This window comes from Barbus barbus, assembly GCF_936440315.1.
Source record: "Barbus barbus genome assembly, chromosome: 30".
Lineage (NCBI taxonomy): Eukaryota > Metazoa > Chordata > Actinopteri > Cypriniformes > Cyprinidae > Barbus > Barbus barbus.
In genome coordinates, this window is record NC_136758.1 from 29,125,585 (window position 1) to 29,145,200 (window position 19,616).

The 19,616-nt window shown below is 38.0% G+C and overlaps 1 protein-coding gene across 2 annotated transcripts in view; it reads right to left on the reverse strand.

Moving 5' to 3' along the window:
- The window catches only part of LOC306850622 (formin), a 97,227-nt gene that overhangs the window by 67,158 nt on the left and 10,453 nt on the right, over nt 1–19,616 (reverse strand). Inside the window, exons 1-3 of one of the 2 annotated variants that reach the window (XM_079386345.1) lie at nt 5,730–6,469; nt 2,574–3,600; nt 1,177–1,294 (exon numbers count right to left, since the gene is read on the reverse strand). In XM_079386345.1, coding sequence (XP_079242471.1) covers nt 1,177–1,294; nt 2,574–3,600; nt 5,730–5,983 — 1,399 coding nt within the window. In that variant the 5' untranslated portion in view covers nt 5,984–6,469. Of the gene's footprint in view, nt 1–1,176; nt 1,295–2,573; nt 3,601–5,729; nt 6,470–14,168; nt 14,342–19,616 lie in introns of those variants that run through there. The other variant, XM_079386344.1, reaches the window with a different exon arrangement.

Here is a 19,616-nt window from a genome sequence, read left to right on the forward strand (position 1 = left end):
TATGAATATTACTAAACAAGAGCGGTGCAAGAATTGAGCCTTGTGGGACTCCACATGTCATGGCCGTCCACTTAGACTTATGCTCTCCTATACTCACATAATAACCTCTCCCTTCTAAGTATGACCTGAACCATTTGAGTGCCATCCCAGAAAGCCTGACCCAGTTTTCCAGTCTCTCTAGAAGTATGTTATGATCGACAGTGTCAAACGCAGCACTAAGATCTAGTACCAGCACTGATATTTTGCCAGAATCAGAATTAAAGTGAATATCATCTTAATGAGTGCTGTCTCTGTGCTGTGATGCGCTCGGAAACCACATCCGTCTTTTCATAATCTGAATTATTATTGCATCCTGTTAATGTACAAAAATACTGAGGTGCAAATAGTATCTGCCAAAATAAAGTACAGATAGCATAATTACTATTTACACTTATTGCAAATATTGCTCCTGGTCTAGAAAAGCATTGTTGCAATCATGTGATGTAAATAATGTATGATAGAGGATACGATCCTAGGTTGTAACCTGTGAGTGTAAATCCTGTATAAGATAGACGCGTTTCCAACAAATAGTACCCTACAATTTAAAACCTTGATTGTGTGCATGTGTGTATGTGTGTGTGGGTGTGTGTGTGGGTGTGGGTGTGTGTGTGTGTGTGTGTCTGTGTGTGTGTGAGTGAGTCTGTGTGTATTCAGGTTTAAGTCCCTACCGGTATATAAAAACAAAAACACACTCACACACTCTCTCTCTCACTCACACACACACACACACACACACACACACACACACACACACTTTCTCTCTCTCTCACACACACACACACACACTCTCTCTCTCTCTCTCTCACACACACACACACACACACACACACAGACACACACACACACTCTCTCTCTCTCTCTCACACACACACACACACACACTCACACCCAAGTTTTATGAGTCAGCAGTAATTTAATGAATCAAGCTCCTGCATTCATTCCTTCAATCTCTCAAACCGAGATGATGCTTAAACTGCATTTGATTATCATCATGACACAGAGCAGAGCCGTGCGATCACGCAGAACAAATAAACACATAAACAACATCTGAGCTTCTCAACCCAGACGGCACAGATTAGATTAGATTAGATTAGGAAAGAAGGTGTGGAGGAGAAGAGTGAAGACAAACCCACTCACCGGCTTCAGTGTAGCGCAGACCGACCTTCTCCTCTCCATCTTCTTTAGGTGGAGGCCAGACAGCCTGCAGACGGCCAGGAGTTCGGTCCTCACCATCGGACGGAGACGTGACCTCAGACTGAGGAGAGAAATTAATCAACATCTCAGAGAAAACCAATGCACTGCATGAACACACACTCGATTTCATTTAGCTTTCAAATGTAGTACTTCATAAATAACTCAGCTGAAAAAAAGTAAAATAGAACTTTAAAAATGACAAAAAATGCTGCCCACAGGATCTGAGATTGACACTCACAAAATACCAAACGCACGCAAGTAAACAAGCATCAGTTGACCAAGAACAGCATCATTATATCAAAGTGGAAGAGAAATAATCTCCACCAAAACAGACACATATTTAATCCGAGAAAATTAAAAGAACAACACTTTGCATTAAGGTCTGATTGGTTAAGCTAACACAAACCTATAATGAGCATGATATAAACAAGCAATGTTGTTCAACTTTGTAAATGTTAATGTTAGTTAATAAAATACTGTTTAATAAATAAATAAATACATTTATTAAAATTAATAATTAAAATATTTAGTAAAATTTAATTATTTCAAAAATACTGTTAATAAAATATTGTTAGTTTATAAAAACACTGTTCACTGGTTGCTTGCGTTATTTCACAGTGCATTAATTAATATTAAAAGATACAACAGATAAATGTAATATGTTTTCTATGCCTTCATGAATGATGTAATAAATCATCTGTATGAGCATACATCTGCATAAAAATTATTAAATTATAAATAATAAAACAAATAGTATTTGCACCATGTTCTTTGCCTGTAAACAATCATATTAAATAATTAATCAATCAATTCAGTCATTAAATTATTTATTGCCATAAATGTTTTCAATTATATTCACTGACATTTAGCAAAAACTTTCATTTGTACCCTTAAATTTTTTAAAATAAATTTCTAAGTGTACTAAATGTAAATGTATTATTATTATTAATTAACATTTTGTAAATCTAAATCTATTTTATTAACATTTGTTAGGACCCTTACAATAAGATAAAACAGAAAAACTGAAATAATAATAACAATCAATCAATAAATAATACTTCTTTTTTTTCATGGGGACAAAATAAACCATTTTCTTAGCCTTCAAAACATATTTATTGCCAGTCATTTTTCTCAAATAAATTCACTGACGTGTAGCAATGGACCCTTAAAATCAGAGAAAAACACAAAAATAAATAAATAAATAACTACTGTAAATATGATACTAGAAATGATTGACACTTTGGATTTATTTCAATGAATAAGCATGTTAAACATCATGACGACTGAATAATTAAGGATTGGCGTTGATTGCGGTGTGGTAAATCATCTGTAATACATACTTTCTCCTCTGTAGGACTCTTGGTGTCAGCGAGCGGCGCTTTAGTCTGTCTCTCAAAGATAGACCTCAGCAGCTCTTTTTCATTCTTCTTCTTCTTCCTGACAGCCTCCAGATCCAGCGCTCCATCCACAGGATCCTTTTTAGCAGGTTTAGAGCTGAATAATTTGGATTTTAAAGCATCAAACGATGTATCCGTCACTGTTTTAGCGGCGCTCACTTCATCGCTCGGATCCGGAGCGATGGATCTGTCCTCGTTCTGTTTGAGTTCAGCGTTCGCCGCTTTCTGTAGCAAACCAGTGATTTCAGACAATCTTCTGGGTTGGTTTTTCTTCTTAGTAACTCCAGTGCTGGTGGTTTGGTCGAGTTTGGCTTTGTTGACGTGTTGTTTGAGGCTCAGCAGCGCTCGGTCCGCGTCTCGCTGTTTGATTTCTGAGAGCGTCTCCCTCTCGTCTCCGACTGCTCCTTTCTTTAACACTCGTAAACCACTGAACAAAGCCGGAAGCTGGTATCTGTCTCCGCTGCTTTTAGCCAAGCTGTTGTCCAGTTTGGAGTCTTTTGGAGGAGGAGAAAGAGCATCTGGCACGCGCTCGGATCCCGAGACCGTCTCTGAAAGACCTTTTGTCTCCGGCTGAGGATCTGAGGTGGGTAAAACCTCAGTATCTCCTTTTTGGGAATCCGTCTGAGACGCTGGATCTGCTTCTGAATTCCCTTCTTCTGAAAGTGAAGAAACATCTGATTCAGACACAGGTTTGTGAAGAGCAAGGTCTCGTCTCCAGCTGCTAACGTCTGAGTCGCCTGTGAAACTTCTGTTCAGTATTTCTGACGCTGAATCTACTCTATGAACGCTCAAAGATGGCACTTCTTTCTTGGAGTCTTCCAAAATGCGGGATGAGAAATCCAGCGAGCGGTTGATTTTTCCGTACAAGCCCGTCCGGCTCAGAATCGAAGTGTCTTTAAGCGATCGCTCCACGAGACTCTCGGCTTTGGCGACAAACGGCTCGAGTTTCTCCTCAGATCCTTCATGTTCCCTGTCAACAAGAAGAAGATTTAAAGCAGAGTTTTACACTCATATTTACCAAAACTCACACTGCAAAAATTATTTTTGTCTTGTTTTCCAGTACAAAAATCATAATTATTACAAGACACAGTATTTATTATTTTAAAAAAAATTAAGGAAAAAAAGCATCAAAGTTTTTGCTTAAAACAAGTAAAAAATATTGGTCAGAGGGGTTTAATCCTAAATAATCTATAAATAAACTTGTTTACTCTTTTAATTAACCCTAATTATTTTGTGGCATTTTCTTTTTCCTGAAAATACTAGTTAATGTTAAAGTATTGGACTAAAACTTACTGACTTTGCTCACTAAGGATAAAACAACTTCTGAAAAAAAAAAAAGATTTATTATTATTTATTATTAACACTTGTGGTGCTGCTTGTCAAAAATTAAAAGCAAAAATTATCCCACAAAAATTTCTTCTTATTATATTATTATTAAATATTAATATTTTTTTGTCTCGCTATACTATATTATTTCCAAATGTTGGATTCAATTTATTTTTTTATTTTTTTATTCAATTTTATTTATTTTATTTTTGGTTACACTTGTAGTGTTGCTGGTCAAAAAGTATCAGTAAAAATTATCCCACAAAAATGGCTTATTATTATTAAATATTATTATTTTTTATTTGTTGTCCCACTATACTATATTATTTCTAAATGTTGGATTCAATTTATTTATTTTTCAATTTATTTATTTTATTTATTTATTTTTTTGGTTACACTTGTAGTGTTGCTTGTCAAAAATTATCAGTAAAAATTATCCCACAAAAATGGCTTATTATTATTATTATTTTTTATTTTTGTTTCCGTTTTGCTATATTATTTCTCAGTTATTTGTCTTTCAATAAGCACAGGTTTTCTGTTTGTTTTTGGAACTGATGGATCATAGGCAAAACCTGAGGTGCATAACCTCATATCAAAAAGACACAAAACCTGTGCTAAGAAAACAAACTGAAAATATAGTAATGATTTGCTGATAATATAGCATAGGGAGAGATTTACAATCAACTTTTAAAAGGCCATTTTTAACCCGGAACCCCAAAGTATTTTCAACAAAGTTTGTTTCTCAAGATATTTGTTTCTTGTTTTAAGCAAAAACTCACTTAATTTTGGTACACTCTTTCAGAAAACAAGAACTAACATCATGAGGGGCATTTACACGACACCATTTTCAACTTCTTAGTCATTCATTTCACAACAAACTTGTTTAGGTGGCCTGAAAATGCAAACTTTTGAAAACGTGCACATTTTTGATCATTACGTCTTCATGTCGACTACACAAATAGCAAACTTGTAAATGGGGTGTGTGTATTACGTGTTTGCATAGTGAAAGTGACATGCATTATATCGTTTTTAAGCCATTTTTGTGGATTCATGTGAACGGGGATTTCGGGGATTTTGTTTTTTGTTGTCTGTATTCGAAAAACTGTATTTAGTACACTGTTGTCATGTAAACATACCCTTATATATGTCCCTGCAGCACAAAAGCAGTCATCAGTAACACAGGTATATTTGTAGCAATAGACAACAATACATTGTATGGATCAAAATTATACATTTCTCTTTTATGACAAAAATCATTAGGATATTAAGATCATGTTCCATGAAGATATTTAGTAAATTTCCTACCATAAATATATCAAAACTTCATTTTTGATTAGTAATATGCATTGCTAAGAACTTCATTTGAACAACTTTAAAGGAGATTTTCTCAATATTTAGATTTTTTTGCTCCCTCAGATTCCAGATTTTCTAATAGTTGTATCTCAGACAAATATTGTCCGATCATAACAAAACTTGACCCTTATGACTGGTTTCGTGCTCCAGGGTCACATATAAGTAATATCTCTATAGAGCTGCCTCTAGCTGTTATTGATCAGAACTGACTTGAGCTGAATAAAGACACTACTGTCTTGAATCTGAGTTTACAAATTGATTTAGCTATTTCTGTGAAGCTGCTTTGACACCATCTGTACTGTATAAAGCCCTACAGAAAGAAAGCTGTCATTTTACTTCAAGTAAATGCATCTTGATTTAAGAATATTCAGATATTTGTCCTGGAAAACCAGGAAAAAGTAATAGTTTGGTTGCTCTGACCTTCTCTGAAGGCCTGTGGCGTCTTCCTCATCGTCGATGTACGTCTCCACTCGGGTCACCTGCACCAGATACGGATCAGAAGACCGGTCCACGTCTTCCTCCAAACCATCTCCAGATTTCGGTCTCGAAGCATCTGCTACTCCATTATAACCATTAGCATCTTCAACAGGTAATGTTCGAAATGACGTCAACACAGCCGTCGTCTCATCAGACGTGGAAAACCTTGAAGAGATCCCAGTGTGCTTTGAATCCATATCGCTGTTTGCATCGAATGCTATGAGGTGACACCCAATAGCTGCATACTTAGTGTGGTTTTACTTCGACCTGCATGCGCTCTAGTTTCACAGACCGGAGAAAACAAAAGATTTCTGTGCCTGAAAATCCCCGGCTTTGCATTTGGAAACACTTTTGCTCCAGAAGTAGTTTTAGTGCAGTTCAGTGTGATTCTCCAATGAGAGAAACCAAACAGAGAGTCTAAAGTGTTGAACTAGTTCAAGGAAACTTACAGATCTAACGGATACGAGCTCCAGATATTTCCCTTAAACATTCCTGAGGGTTTTTTCCAGAGCACTTCCTGCTCCGGCAGAGGCTTGTGTTTCTCCTGGAGAAAGTTCAGCGCTGTCTTTGGAGAGTAGGGAGTCACGCAGGTCTGATTACTTTCTCTCTAACCACTCCCTCTGTCTCTGTTCAGCAGTGAACCTGGAAGATATTCACCTGCGAGTGTCTGGTTACTGAGATGTGTCTCTCTCTCTGTAATCTCCTGCAGGGTCAGGTGGAGTGGGCGGAGCTTCACTATTACAACAGTGGCTTTAATCAGCTCTGCTGAGGTCACTGGCCACTCCTCTCTGTTGCTATAGCGCTGACCTGTAGTGCTTGAATACTGAATCACGCTTGCAGAGAGAATCAGTGTTCTGCAAACTTACTGAACTATTTCCTGCGGTGAGAGACTGGAAGCAGATTAGAAAACCAGAGACATCTTAAAATTGTGCAGGACACAACATAAATGCGCTATGAGAGGTTTTCATTAACACATAAAAGGTGTGTGTGTGTGTGTATGTATATATATTTAATTAAAAAAACTAATTAACTAATTAATCGTACATTTTTCTGAAATTAATTGCGATTAATCCCACCTAACATTAAAGTATTGTATTGCAATAATTTCACATTCAATCTTCAAATTAATGTACAAACAACATAAAGACAGTATATTTTTTAAATGACTGAAGGCCAGTATCACTGATATCAATACTACTGATTTCTCTATAAAATTGCCCCCCCCCTCAATATTTAACATTATAGTATAATTGAGAGCTATCAATTTTAATATTTATTAGACTTTAATCAAATAACTTCTAATTTAAGTGAGCTTAACACTATCTTCACATAAACCCATTATAATAAACGTCATATTTACCTGTGCCCTTCAGCAGAAATATACAGAAATTGAAATTGAAGTTCTAAATTCTAAATGAACCCTTAAAGGTCCCATGACATGCTGTTTTTGGATGCTTTTATTTAGGCCTAAGTGGTCCCTAGTACTGTATCTGAAGTCTCCTTCCCGAAATTCAGCCTTGGTGCAGTATTTCAGCCACTACGAGCCAGTCCCAAAATGAGCTTTCCTCAGGACGAGCCATTTCTGTGTCTGTAGCTTTAAATGCCAATGAGGAGGAGAGAGGCGGGGCAAGGTGGAGGGTGGGTGTGGCCTGCAGCTTGTGGCCACGGTACCATGTGCTAATGTTGACAGTGGATGTATCGCAATGCCTCGTAGACACGCAGTCCTTCAAGCTTTTCAGTTTGACCCAGAATCTGATCCGGATGGAGAAGCACCGGATGAAGAAGTTGCAACTCAGCGGCTACAGCAGGACGTCTCCGAATGGTTAGTTTAAAATATTGTGTCTGGATACGGTCAGTGTTTCCCACACATAGACTTTACCTGGGCGGACCGCAATATATCCACCGCCCGCTGCCATCAGCTCCCGCGTCTCACACACACGAGCGCGACTTTAGAACAATATTTAGTAACTTTCAGACCCTTTAGGCGGCTTTCTTCCTATAACAGGTACATACTAACAAACCTAGCGACTTTGAGCCATGATGTCTCTTGCTCGCCTCGCACGGGCGTAGCTCATTTTCTCATGGGCGGTCAAAGCTGAGAAAGGGGAGGGAACCTTTCCCCGTATGACGACATAAAGGGAAGATTCCAGATCGGGCCATCTGAGCTTTCATTTTCTCAAAGCCGAAGCAGGATACCCAGGGCTCGGTTTACACCTATCGCCATTTCTAGCCACTGGGGGACCATAGTCAGGCTTGGGGAACTCATATTAATGTTAAAAAACCTCATAAAGTGACATTTTCATGCCATGGGACCTTTAAAACTATAAAAGTTATTTTTGTCCTTTGATTGATAGACATCACAGCAGCTGGTTATCAGGTTATTTTGGCTGTTATTTCTGTTATTTCCTCTGCTGAACATGACACGGATGCATCATATTTTCTCTCAACTTCACCTTTTTGACCTACTTCAGGTCTTAAAGTCTCTTCTAATGAGCTGACGAGTTAAATCGGGTGTGTTAGATGAGTGAGACAGTGCTGGGCTGCTCCAGGACGGTTTTGAAGAACATTTCAGACACATGTTCTTAAATGTGACTCATATGAAATATATTACATGCATGACAGTTTTGTCTGAAATGTCTCCTGTTTGATGTGCTCGTAAAGACGCTCTGTGACTGAATAAATGCACTTCTTGTCAAGAGAGAAAGAGACAGAGGCAGCAGTTGTGAGTGGGGTGGCCAACCCTAGCCCCGCCCCTGTATTAATTGCCTTAAACATTTTTAACGCGCTAAACTGAAAAAATTAATCGACTGCATTAACTCGCTAATTTTGACACCACTAATATATATATATATTATATTGTGACCTACATTATATATATTGTATATTATATATATATATATATATAATATACACATAAAAATATAAAATTTGTAATCATATTTATGCAACCATAAAAACATTATATATATATATATATATTTATTTAATTTTTTTTTTTTATATATTAACAATAAAAAGCAACAAAATGTGCATAGAATATAAGAGTATGCATATAATGCATACAGAGTATAATAAAAATAAATAATATTTAAGATCTAAAAATCTTGAAATCTTGAAATATTTCCATAATATTTATGTAACATTAACATAATCCTTAAAATAATAAAAATAAAAATACACAAAAATATTATCCGAATATAAATATACATGTTTATAAAATATTTCAATAGCAATAAAAATGTTTAATAATTTAAAATAAAACTTAAATAATAAAAATACACATAAAATATAATAATAATAATACAAGTATAAATATTTATTCATATCATATTTAACCAATACATATTTTAAAAGTTTTTATAATATAAAGAGATGAAAAAATTTGAAGTTAGAAAATAATAAAATATATTATAAAGGCAAAAAAGGTATAAATGAATAAATCTGACAACGTGTTTTAAACATTCTCTTCGTGACGGATCTGAACCCAGAACATCAGGTCTGTGTGTTCGTTGTGTTTCTCTGAACACATTCTGCTCCAGAACCCAAACGCTCCGGTCGTCACAGTGATCTGGCAAAGATCCCGCTCAACTTCACCGACTGTTCGTCACATGTTTCAGGAAGAAAGGAAATTCATGCCGAAGAAAAGAGGGTCTTAATGAAACAACAACAACAACAACATGTGCCAAAGTTCAGCCGGAACCCACGCTTCGGTTCAGAGGAAACTAGTCCATCTACCGAAACCAGAATACAGAGCTGAATTAGTTCTGCATGTGTAGTGGCCTACATTATAAGCAGTCCGGCCTCTTCTGAGCTCTTCTTATGCAAGAGAACCAGCGCTTATGAACTTACTGCCTTAAGAACAAGAAACACCATATAAACTAAAGCTCCTAAAAAAGAAACAATTCAGTTTAAATAATATTAATAATAATATTTTAATGTGCAAAACATAAAACATAAATATTAAAAAAGGACATTGCAATAAGCAAACTAAATTAAACACTGACAAACAAATGTTTTTAGTTTTAGCTTCAACTTATCTTGTGAATATTTAATAATCATTTTTATTATATATAAGAATATATAATACTTTCATATTTTTAATAATTTTTATTCTTTGCTTTAATTGTTATTTTTAATTTCTTATGTATGCTATGATAAATATTTTTAATGTAAAGGACTTTGAATCACCATTGTTTATGAAATGTGTTATATAAATAAACTTGCCTTGCTTATTATAACCAATTTAGCTTTCTATGGTGAAATAAAGTTGTAAAAAGATATAATATAATATAATATATTATAATATAATATAATAAATGTTTTTGTATGGTGTTTTTTTTTGTTTAATTTTATTATTATTTTTAATATATATATATATAGGCTTTTTTGCTTCGTATGAATGTTTTTGTCTTTGGGAAAATCTATATTTTTATTAATATTAAATCAGAACCAAACCATAAATACTGTATAATTTGAAAAAAAAATAAATAAATTAGGCTGTATCAAGATGTATTTTTTTTTAAGGTGGACCAAAGTATTATTTTGTCAGTGTTGTGAATAGTCTGAGTCGACTCTATAAATAACAGTAACCTGTCAGGAGAAGTTCATGTCTATTGTTAATGTTACTGAGAACAACAATGACAAACTACCACAAAGTCTCCGGCGCTGGTGTAGAAGCAGTTAGTTTAACCTGTAGGACCAGATATCATAAGCACCCAAACTACACGCCGTCTGATAGTTCTGAGACAAAGGCTTGATCGTTCAGTCATTTCATCTGACATTTGCTGCTCACTGTGGTGTGTGTGTGTGTGTGTGTGTGTGTGTGTTACGCCCTTCTAATCTGATCTGGGATCAGTGTGTTTTCCAGTGCGGTCAGATTCAGGCGCGTCGAGGGTGTGTCGGTATGCTGGCATTTCACTCAGCTTTACACACACACACACACACACACACACACACACAGGGTGTAAACAGTGTCCCATGTGAACCCAGCTAACTCAGGGAACTTTCTCAGAGGGTTCTCTTAAAGTTATGAGCAAACATTCTTGTAGTAATGTTTCATTAAAAGTTATCTGGTCTTAATAATGTTCTCTCAACGTTAGCACAAAAACATTATTAATACATCATGAATGGAATGTTTTTCCTGAAACACTTCAGTCAGACATTCAAAAAATGTTCTGAGAGCATTCAAAAGTAACGTTAAAAAGTAACAATGTTTGCAAAATGGAATATTCCCTTAATGTTTGCAAAATCCAGAAACAATGTTTCTAAAACATTTCAGAGAACATTCAAGAAAGTATGATTGTATTACGTTATGGGAACATAAATAAAACGCCCTTATAACATATTTTAGTGTATAAAGGGAGGATTATTCAGACGTGTGGAGTTTCTCAGTGCAGTTATTAACATGTTCTGCTGCTGAATCAGTCAGACCTGCCTCTAAAAAACAAATGAGTCTCCAGCGTCTCACTGAGTTGAGAAATCTGGATTTACTGACATGCCCTCTGGACCTGAAAGACTTCTTACACAAAGCCTGTGAGTGTGTGTGTGTGTGTGTGTGTGTGTGTGTGTGTGTGTAAGCTTTAGTCCACAAGTCCAGAGGAACTAGGCCTAAGTGTTTCTGAACACTGAAGGAAACTATTTGTTATGTCTGTCATGCACATCTGGTTATTTAGTATCTGTTTGTGTTTTGTCATCATTTAGGAGATAAAAACTCTCAGAATGTTCACAGATGAGCAACGAAACATGACAAAAACTAAATAAGAACAATAGATGTTCTATAAAAACAATAATTCTTAAAGGTTCTCAATTATAAGTCTCTTATGTATGAAAGCCTGTTTCCGCCACGGGATAAAATAATAAGGGTAATTGTGACTTTTTATCTCACAATTTGTACTTTGTTTCTTACAATTCTGAGATTCAGAGTTATAAACTCATAACTGCGAGAACAAAAGTCAGAATTGTGAGATACAAAATGTAAAAGGTTTTTTTTTTTTTTCGTGGCAGAAACAAAAATATAGGATTGTGGAAGTTAAACTCAGAATTCAGAGAAAAAAAGTCAGAATTGTGAGATATACATTCAGAACAAAAAGAATTGTGAAATATAAAGTCAGAATTCAGAGATATAAATTCAGAAAAAAGTCAGAATTGTGAGATATACAATCAGAACTGTGAGATATCAAATCAGAATTCAGAGAAAAAAAAGTCAGAATTGTGAGATATACAATCAGAATTATGAGATATAAAGTCAGAATTCAGAGATATAAATTCAGAAAAAAAGAATTGTGAAATATAAAGTCAGAATTCAGAGATATAAATTCAGAAAAAAGTCAGAATTGTGAGATATACACTCAGAATTCAGAGAACAAAAGTCAGAATTGTGAGATATACAATCAGAATGTGAGATATAAAATCAGAACTGTGAGATATTAAATCAAAATTCAGAGAAAAAAAAGATAGATTTGTGAGATATACAATCAGAATTATGAGATATAAAGTTAGAATTCAGAGAACAAAGTCAGAATTCAGAGATATAAATTCAGAAAAAGTCAGAATTCAGAGAAAAAAAGTCAGAAAAAAAGAATTTTGAAATATAAAGTCAGAATTCAGATATAACTTCAGAAAAAAGTCAGAATTGTGAGATATAAAATCAGAATTATGAGAAATAAAGTCAGAATTCAGAGATATAAATTCAGAAAAAAGTAAGAATTGTGAGATATAAAGTCAGAATTCAGAGATATGAATTCAGGAAAAAAAGAATTTTGAAATATAAAGTCAGAATTCAGATATAACTTCAGAAAAAAGTCAGAATTGTGAGATATAAAATCAGAATTATGAGAAATAAAGTCAGAATTCAGAGATATAAATTCAGAAAAAAGTAAGAATTGTGAGATATAAAGTCAGAATTCAGATATAAATTCAGAAAAAATGCAGAATTGTGAGATATAAAATCAGAATTCAGAGAAAAAAGTCAGAATTGTGAGATATACAATCAGAATTATGAGATAAAGTCAGAATTCAGAGAAAAAAGTCAGAATTCAGAGATATAAATTCAGAAAAAAAGAATTGTGAAATATAAAGTCAGAATTGCGATATATAGGCAGTATTCAGAGAAAAAAGTCAGAATTGTGAGATATAAAGTCAGAATTCAGAGAAAAAAGTCAGAATTGTGAGATATTCAATCAGAATTATGAGATATAAAGTCAGAATTCAGAGATATAAATTCAGAAAAAACTCAGAATTGTGAGATATACAATCAGAATTCAGAGTAAAAGTCAGAATTCAGAGATATAAATTCAGAAAAAAAGAATTGTGAAATATAAAGTCAGAATTCAGAGATATAAATTCAGAAAAAACTCAGAATTGTGAGATATAAAACAGAATTCAGAGAAAAAAAGTCAGAATTCAGAGACATAAATTCAGAAAAAAAGAATTGTGAAATATAAAGTCAGAATTATGAGATATAAAGTCAGAATTCAGAGATATAAATGCAGAAAAAAATAATTGTGAGATATAAAATCAGAACTGAGATATAAAATCAGAATTGTGAGATATACAATCAGAATTATGAGATAAAAAGTCAGAATTGTGAGATATAAAATCAGAATTGTGAGATATACAATCAGAATTATGAGATATAAAAATCATAATTATGAGATAAATGGCAGAATTATGAGATATACAATTAGAATTATGAGATATAAAGTCAGAATTCAGAGAAAAAAAGTCAGAATTATGAGATATAAAATCAGAATTCAGAGAAAAAAGTCAGAAAACGTATTGTGAAATATAAAGTCAGAATTATGAGATAGAAAGTCAGAATTCAGAGATACAATTTTTTTTTCTGTATTTATGAGATATAAAATCAGAACTGTGAGATATAAAATCAGAATTGTGAGATATAAAATCAGAACTGTGAGATAAAAAATCGGAATTCAGAGAAAAAAAGTCAGAATTGTGAGATATACAATCAGAATTATGAGATAAAGTCAGAATTGTGAGATATAAAATCAGAACTGTGAGATATTAAATCAGAATTCAGAGAAAATAGTCAGAATTCAGAGATATAAATTCAGAAAAAAAGAATTGTGAAATATAAAGTCAAAATTCAGATATAAATTCAGAAAAAAATGCAGAATTGTGATATAAAATCAGAATTCAGGGAAACAAATGTCAGAATTGTGAGATATACAATCAGAATTATGAGATATAAAGTCAGAATTCAGAGAAAAAAGTCACAATTCAGAGATATAAATTCAGAAAAAAAAGAATTGTGAAATATAAAGTTAGAATTCAGAGATAAAAAGTCTGAGATCACAGTTACCATGAAGAATAAATGCAGAAGTCTAGGGTACATTAATCTCATCCCAGCGCTGACCGACTCACCGTTAATCCGAGTTTGGGATTGTACGGAGTGTCTCCGATGATGTCGTCCTCCGGCGGCGTGATTCTCAGGAAGTCCAGGTGATCCGGTCTGCTGGGACGCCGCAAAGCCTGCCGGGTAATGGACTCATCCGCATCCAGCATCCAGATATCCTCCGGCTGCAACAGGAAGTTTTCTGCAGGAAAAATGATCAACACTTTAACTTTTTGAAGAGGAATTCTTGAATGAAGTCCCTGCTTTAATGATAACAGCAATCATTAGTACAAAATAGTGTTTGTATGTCAGGTATCTACAATATATGTGTGTCTTTACTGATATTAAAGAGCATCTGTGCTTAGAAAGACTCTGATCTAATGCAATAAAGCAGCTCCAGAGGTCTGATGTAATCAACACACACCATCAGTCATATATAATATCATTATGAATAATCATAGAGCTGTTGTCTGTAACAGTACCTGTCAAAATCAGAGCTGAATTCATGGGTCTGTCTCAGAAGGGCTACCTTCTCTACAATATTTCACATGACTTTGATCCTATACTTGTAATATTATTTAAAAGCGACTGCAACAGAGTTTTAAAAAAGTGTCTTTATTCAATTGCATTTACATGCAGCAATTAGATTTTTTGGTCAATTTTATATTTTATATGTAGACATCCCATTTTGGTGTCCACATCAAATTAAACTTACAAAAATAGTGATTTGATATACACAGAAAGCATATGCAAATAAACTCTCTACTTGAATGTTTCAAATATCTTTTGTGAAAATATCTAAAAATGGGTGAAATAATGTTTCATCTTCATCCAGTGTAAAATATATATTTATTTATTTTACACTGAATGAACATGGAACATTATTTCACCATTTTTAACTACATACTTATTCTGACCTGTACTTACTGAAATATATAAAAGAAAAGGTCATTCCCTTTCGAGGGAACTTCGAACTGCGTCCTCTAGGGGTCGCTATGGGGAACGCCGTCAAAGTGACCCGTGTCTGAAGCGTACATACAAATCACTTGTTGGCCGGCGACAGCCTATGACGTCACTACCGGCGCGACCACAGTATAAAGGGGCACCGGGAAAATACGTCATTCTCTTCTTCATCTTCAGTGACTGTTTTGTTTGAAGCGTGCATTCTACTGGTAAGAGCAATTTTCTACTGTTACCATGGCGAGCAACCAGCAAGGCGTTTAAGAGATGTGTGCATCCGTGTCCTCGTAATTTGACACCTGATGACACACACGATCTTTGCGTCTTTTGTTTGGGAATGCTAACATTCAGGGGATGTGTGAAAACGTCTATGAGGGGATGCCCCTGTGGATCTCTCTGTGGGCGAGACATCCTCTCTCAAGGCTCCCTCCTTGCCATCTAATCCCCTTCAGGAAACATCTCGCTTAAATGGCAGGGCATACGCAGCAGCAGGTCAGGCTGTCGCTTCGTTGCACACGATGGCCGTGCTTCAGGCATACAAGGCTGATCTGCCGAAAGACCTGGATAAGGGTCAGGGCTTGTCACCTGATGAAGTAGCTGAGCTGCGCCGCACCACGGATTTGGCTCTCCGTGCCACTAAACAAGCCATCACTGCTATGGGCAGGTCTATGGTGGTAACGGAGAGACATCTGTGGGTGAATCTGGCAGACATTGGTAAGAAAGAGAAAGGCTTTCTTCTCGATGCTCCCGTCTCGCTTTCCGAGCTTTTCGGTACCTCCGTCGAGATGGTGGTCGAGAAGTTTAGGGAGGCGAAGGCACGCTCAGCGGCCTTCAAAACCTTCATTCCAAGAAGGTCCAGGTCTGAGCCCGAACAACACAGGGGTCCTGGCCCATCTCCGTCTGGGGATCAGAGATGGGCACAGAAGGCTAGTGTCGAGACTCGTCCCCCTCCCCCGTCTGCGGGTAGAGCTAGAGGGAGGCGCGGGTCAAAGAGAGGTAGGCAAGACCTGAGGGAGGTGATCCAGATGAGGTGTTCTCAACACTCTCGTCCGGGCCAGAGTAAGACTTTGAACATCTACTCCCTTCCCTCGGGGGGCCTGTCATCTGCCCTCATCTTCCCCTCTCTAATTCCCCTACAACCACCGTTAATTCCACCTGACCGAGGTTAGGTGGGAACCTAGAAACCTGCGCTTGAAAAACATTGCAGTCTCTATGCTGGACTTATGATGTTTTGGTTAGGTTCTATGTTTCATAGAAACTACCTTAATGATGGTCTGGACCCGACTCTTCGGACTTCGCCTCCAGGACTGATCTCATGCGCAGGAACCATGGATGGATGAGTACGATCCAGTTATACGGTTCACTGGTATTGTGTAGCCATTCTTTGCAGTATTCTGGGACCTAGCGTTTTGTGTGTTTTCACCTCTTGCCTTCGACTCAGTGCAGTGATGACCTCACTCGTTGATACTAGATCCAGGCTAGGATGAGAACCCTGTTCCTGGCCTCATACACCTGGATCGTGTGGCCCAGTCGTAGGTTTCTGTGGGAGCCTCCTTGGTCATCAGGTCTTCAGCACTGCAATTCCAGGACCCGCAGGTCTTTTTACTATCAGTTTCTTGGCAGGGGACGCCTGCCACTGGTGTTAGGAAAGGTGCATGGCTATGTGAGGATATCTATGTGCTAGCTCAGGGACTGCTCCCCTTCCTGGGGTTTTTAAGTAGCGATCTCGCTGAGCCCTTGCCTAAAGTGTGCTTCCCCTTGCTAGGGTGTAAGGATAGCCCACCCTTGTGGCATCCTCTTTGGACGGCTTACCGGGGGTTTTTCAGGCTAGCTAGTGTGCCATCACCTGCTGATTTAGGGTGTAACCAGAAGGAACCTGCCCCTGGGCCAGCACCATTCTCTTTACTGTTTGAGTTCCATGACAGCATCATTAGACAACCGTTTGCTTGCTGTCTCTCTGATGTGTCATCTGAGTGGGCTGAGCCTGGCAGTACTCTCCTCACCCTTTGGGATAACTTGAGCATTGCCTTCACCAGGCGCCAGAGTGTCTGAGTTCCCTCTCATTCTGAGAGTTGAGTTCTCCGCTCCCCAGAGCCCTGTCATTCAGGAGCCTCAGGTTGTTAGGCCTCTCTTGCCTCCCTGTTAGGTTGCTCTCCTTGTTGGTCGAGCTAGCATTGTTCCCCTCACCTTAGAGGGTCACCTTTGAGCATGCCGCTCCCTTCTGAACGTCTGAGTTCCCTCTCATTCTGAGAGTTGAGTTCTCCGCTTCCCAGAGCTCTGTGATTCAGCGACCTCAGGTTGCTAGGCCTCTCTCTGCCTCCCTGTTAGGTTGCTCTCCTTATTGATCGAGCTAGCTTTGCTCCCCTCATCATAGAGGGTCACCTTTGAGCATGTCGCTCCCTCTGAGCGTCTGAGTTCCCTCTCATGCTGAGAGTTAAGTTCTCCGCTCTCCAGAGCTCTGTCATTCCGCAGCCTCAGGTTGTTAGGCCTCTCTATGCCTCACTGTTGGGTTGCTCTCCTTGTTGGTCGAGCTAGAATTGCTCCCCTCACCATAGAGCAGAGGTCCCCAACCACTGGATCGCGACCCACTACCGGGCCGTGGAAGAATTCCTACCGGGTCGCGAGAACGTTCTGGGGAAAATGAGAATAGATACGATGCTCTGTTATTTATTGTGCGTAAATTATTTTTCTAATTATTCTGTATTTTCGTTGTATGCGATTGATATAGAGTAGCAATTTGACGATTTCATGTTAAATCAGTAAATAAAAGATTGCTCTGATCTGTCATATAGGCTATTAGGGCTTAAACGTATCCCAGTTGATCAAATCGGTATGCCGCGCTGTCTGAAACACGTCTCTATGCTTGTGCGCGCTTCGGGTGTGTGCCAGTACAGCACAAGCATAGAGACGTGTTTCAGACAGCGCGGCATAGCGATTTGATTCCTCTTTCATGTATCCCTGCGTTTAAGATACATATGCATGGGGGGTTGCAGTTACGTCGCAATACTGGAAATATTTCTGTTTTAAACCATGAAGGCGAGCCAATTGATATCACAACAGCAAAGTGCAAACTTTGCGCAATACGTCTTAACTTCAGTCATACAGAAAGTGAAAGTAAAAAAAACTGATGGAGTTTTCTAATGCTGCATATTCTCAAGAGACGAATATACTTCAACATGTGCTGATAACCGACCTGAATCGACCTGTTTTAAAAACCATCCACAACAACAACCCCCCACCCCCGGTCCGCAAGAGTTTTTTCAAACCGTAACCGGTCCGTGGTGTAAAAAAGGTTGGAAATCCCTGCCATAGAGGGTCACCTATGAGCATGCTGCTCCCTTCCGAGCGTCTGAGTTTCTCTCTCAACCTGAGAATTGGATTCTCTGCTCTGTGGGATCCACCGTGCAGTCATGCCAACGGGTCAGGCCCTTTCTTTGCCCTTCCCCTTAGGCTGATCTCATGGTGTGTTTGGCAGTGCTCCACTCACTCTGAGGGTCTCTTTCGAGCACGCTGCTCCTCCCTGAGCGTTGGAGTTTCCCTCTCATCCTGAGAGTTGAGTTTTCTGCTCCCCAGAGCTCTGTGACCCTGTTACACTTTGCTCCCTAGAACAGTGTTTACAAATCCATGTTATGGTAAGTGCGCACGCTAGTCTCTGTGCACTTTCTGAAAGCCACATTGTGGTAAGATCGCACCTCAAGTGTTTTGCGTTCTTTCTAAAAACCTGTACGGTATGGGTTACGCTCTGCGGCTTCGTGCCCTTTCTTTGGGTTGGTTAGGCCCCGGTTTCACCTTGGGCCCCACTCTACTTATTTCTCCCAATGTTTCTGGGCTTGAACAGTGGGTTATTACCAAGGGTCTGTTGAGACAGTTCCCTCAGCGAGCTCGTGCAGAGCAAGCAGTAGCCCCTGGGTGACAGGCCAGGACCTAGCTACTATCCTAGGCACTTGGCCGTATCCCCTTAAAGGAATCTTTTCTTATGATTCTAAGCCTTCAAGCTCTACCCTATGTCCGGGAGTCCCGGCCCTCAACAGGATAAGTTTTTTAGGGTATGCAGCTCGGGTCTTTGGCCGTAGGGGATAATGTCACTGACAGCTGTCTAACTGTCCCAGGGGCAACTCCCTTAGACCGGTAGAGTTGGTACTTAGTGCTCACCTTTTGTGCTTGGCTTGTACTCCCCTCAGCATGGTGGCATGGGTATTCTGTTCCCCATAGCGACCCCTAGAGGACGCAGTTCGAAGTTCCCTCGAAAGGGAATGTCTCGGGTTACGTATGTAACCATGGTTCCCTGAGAAGGGAACGAGACACTGCTCGGTGCACTGCTCGCTGCTCTAGGCTCGGTGCCATGCTTTGGACACAAGCTTCAGACGACGAAGTGAATGACGTATTTTCCCGGTGCCCCTTTATACTGTGGTCGCGCCGGTAGTGACGTCATAGGCTGTCGCCGGCCAACAGGTGGTGTTTTTGTATGTATGCTTCAGACACGGGTCAAACTGACGGCGTTCCCCATAGAGACCCCT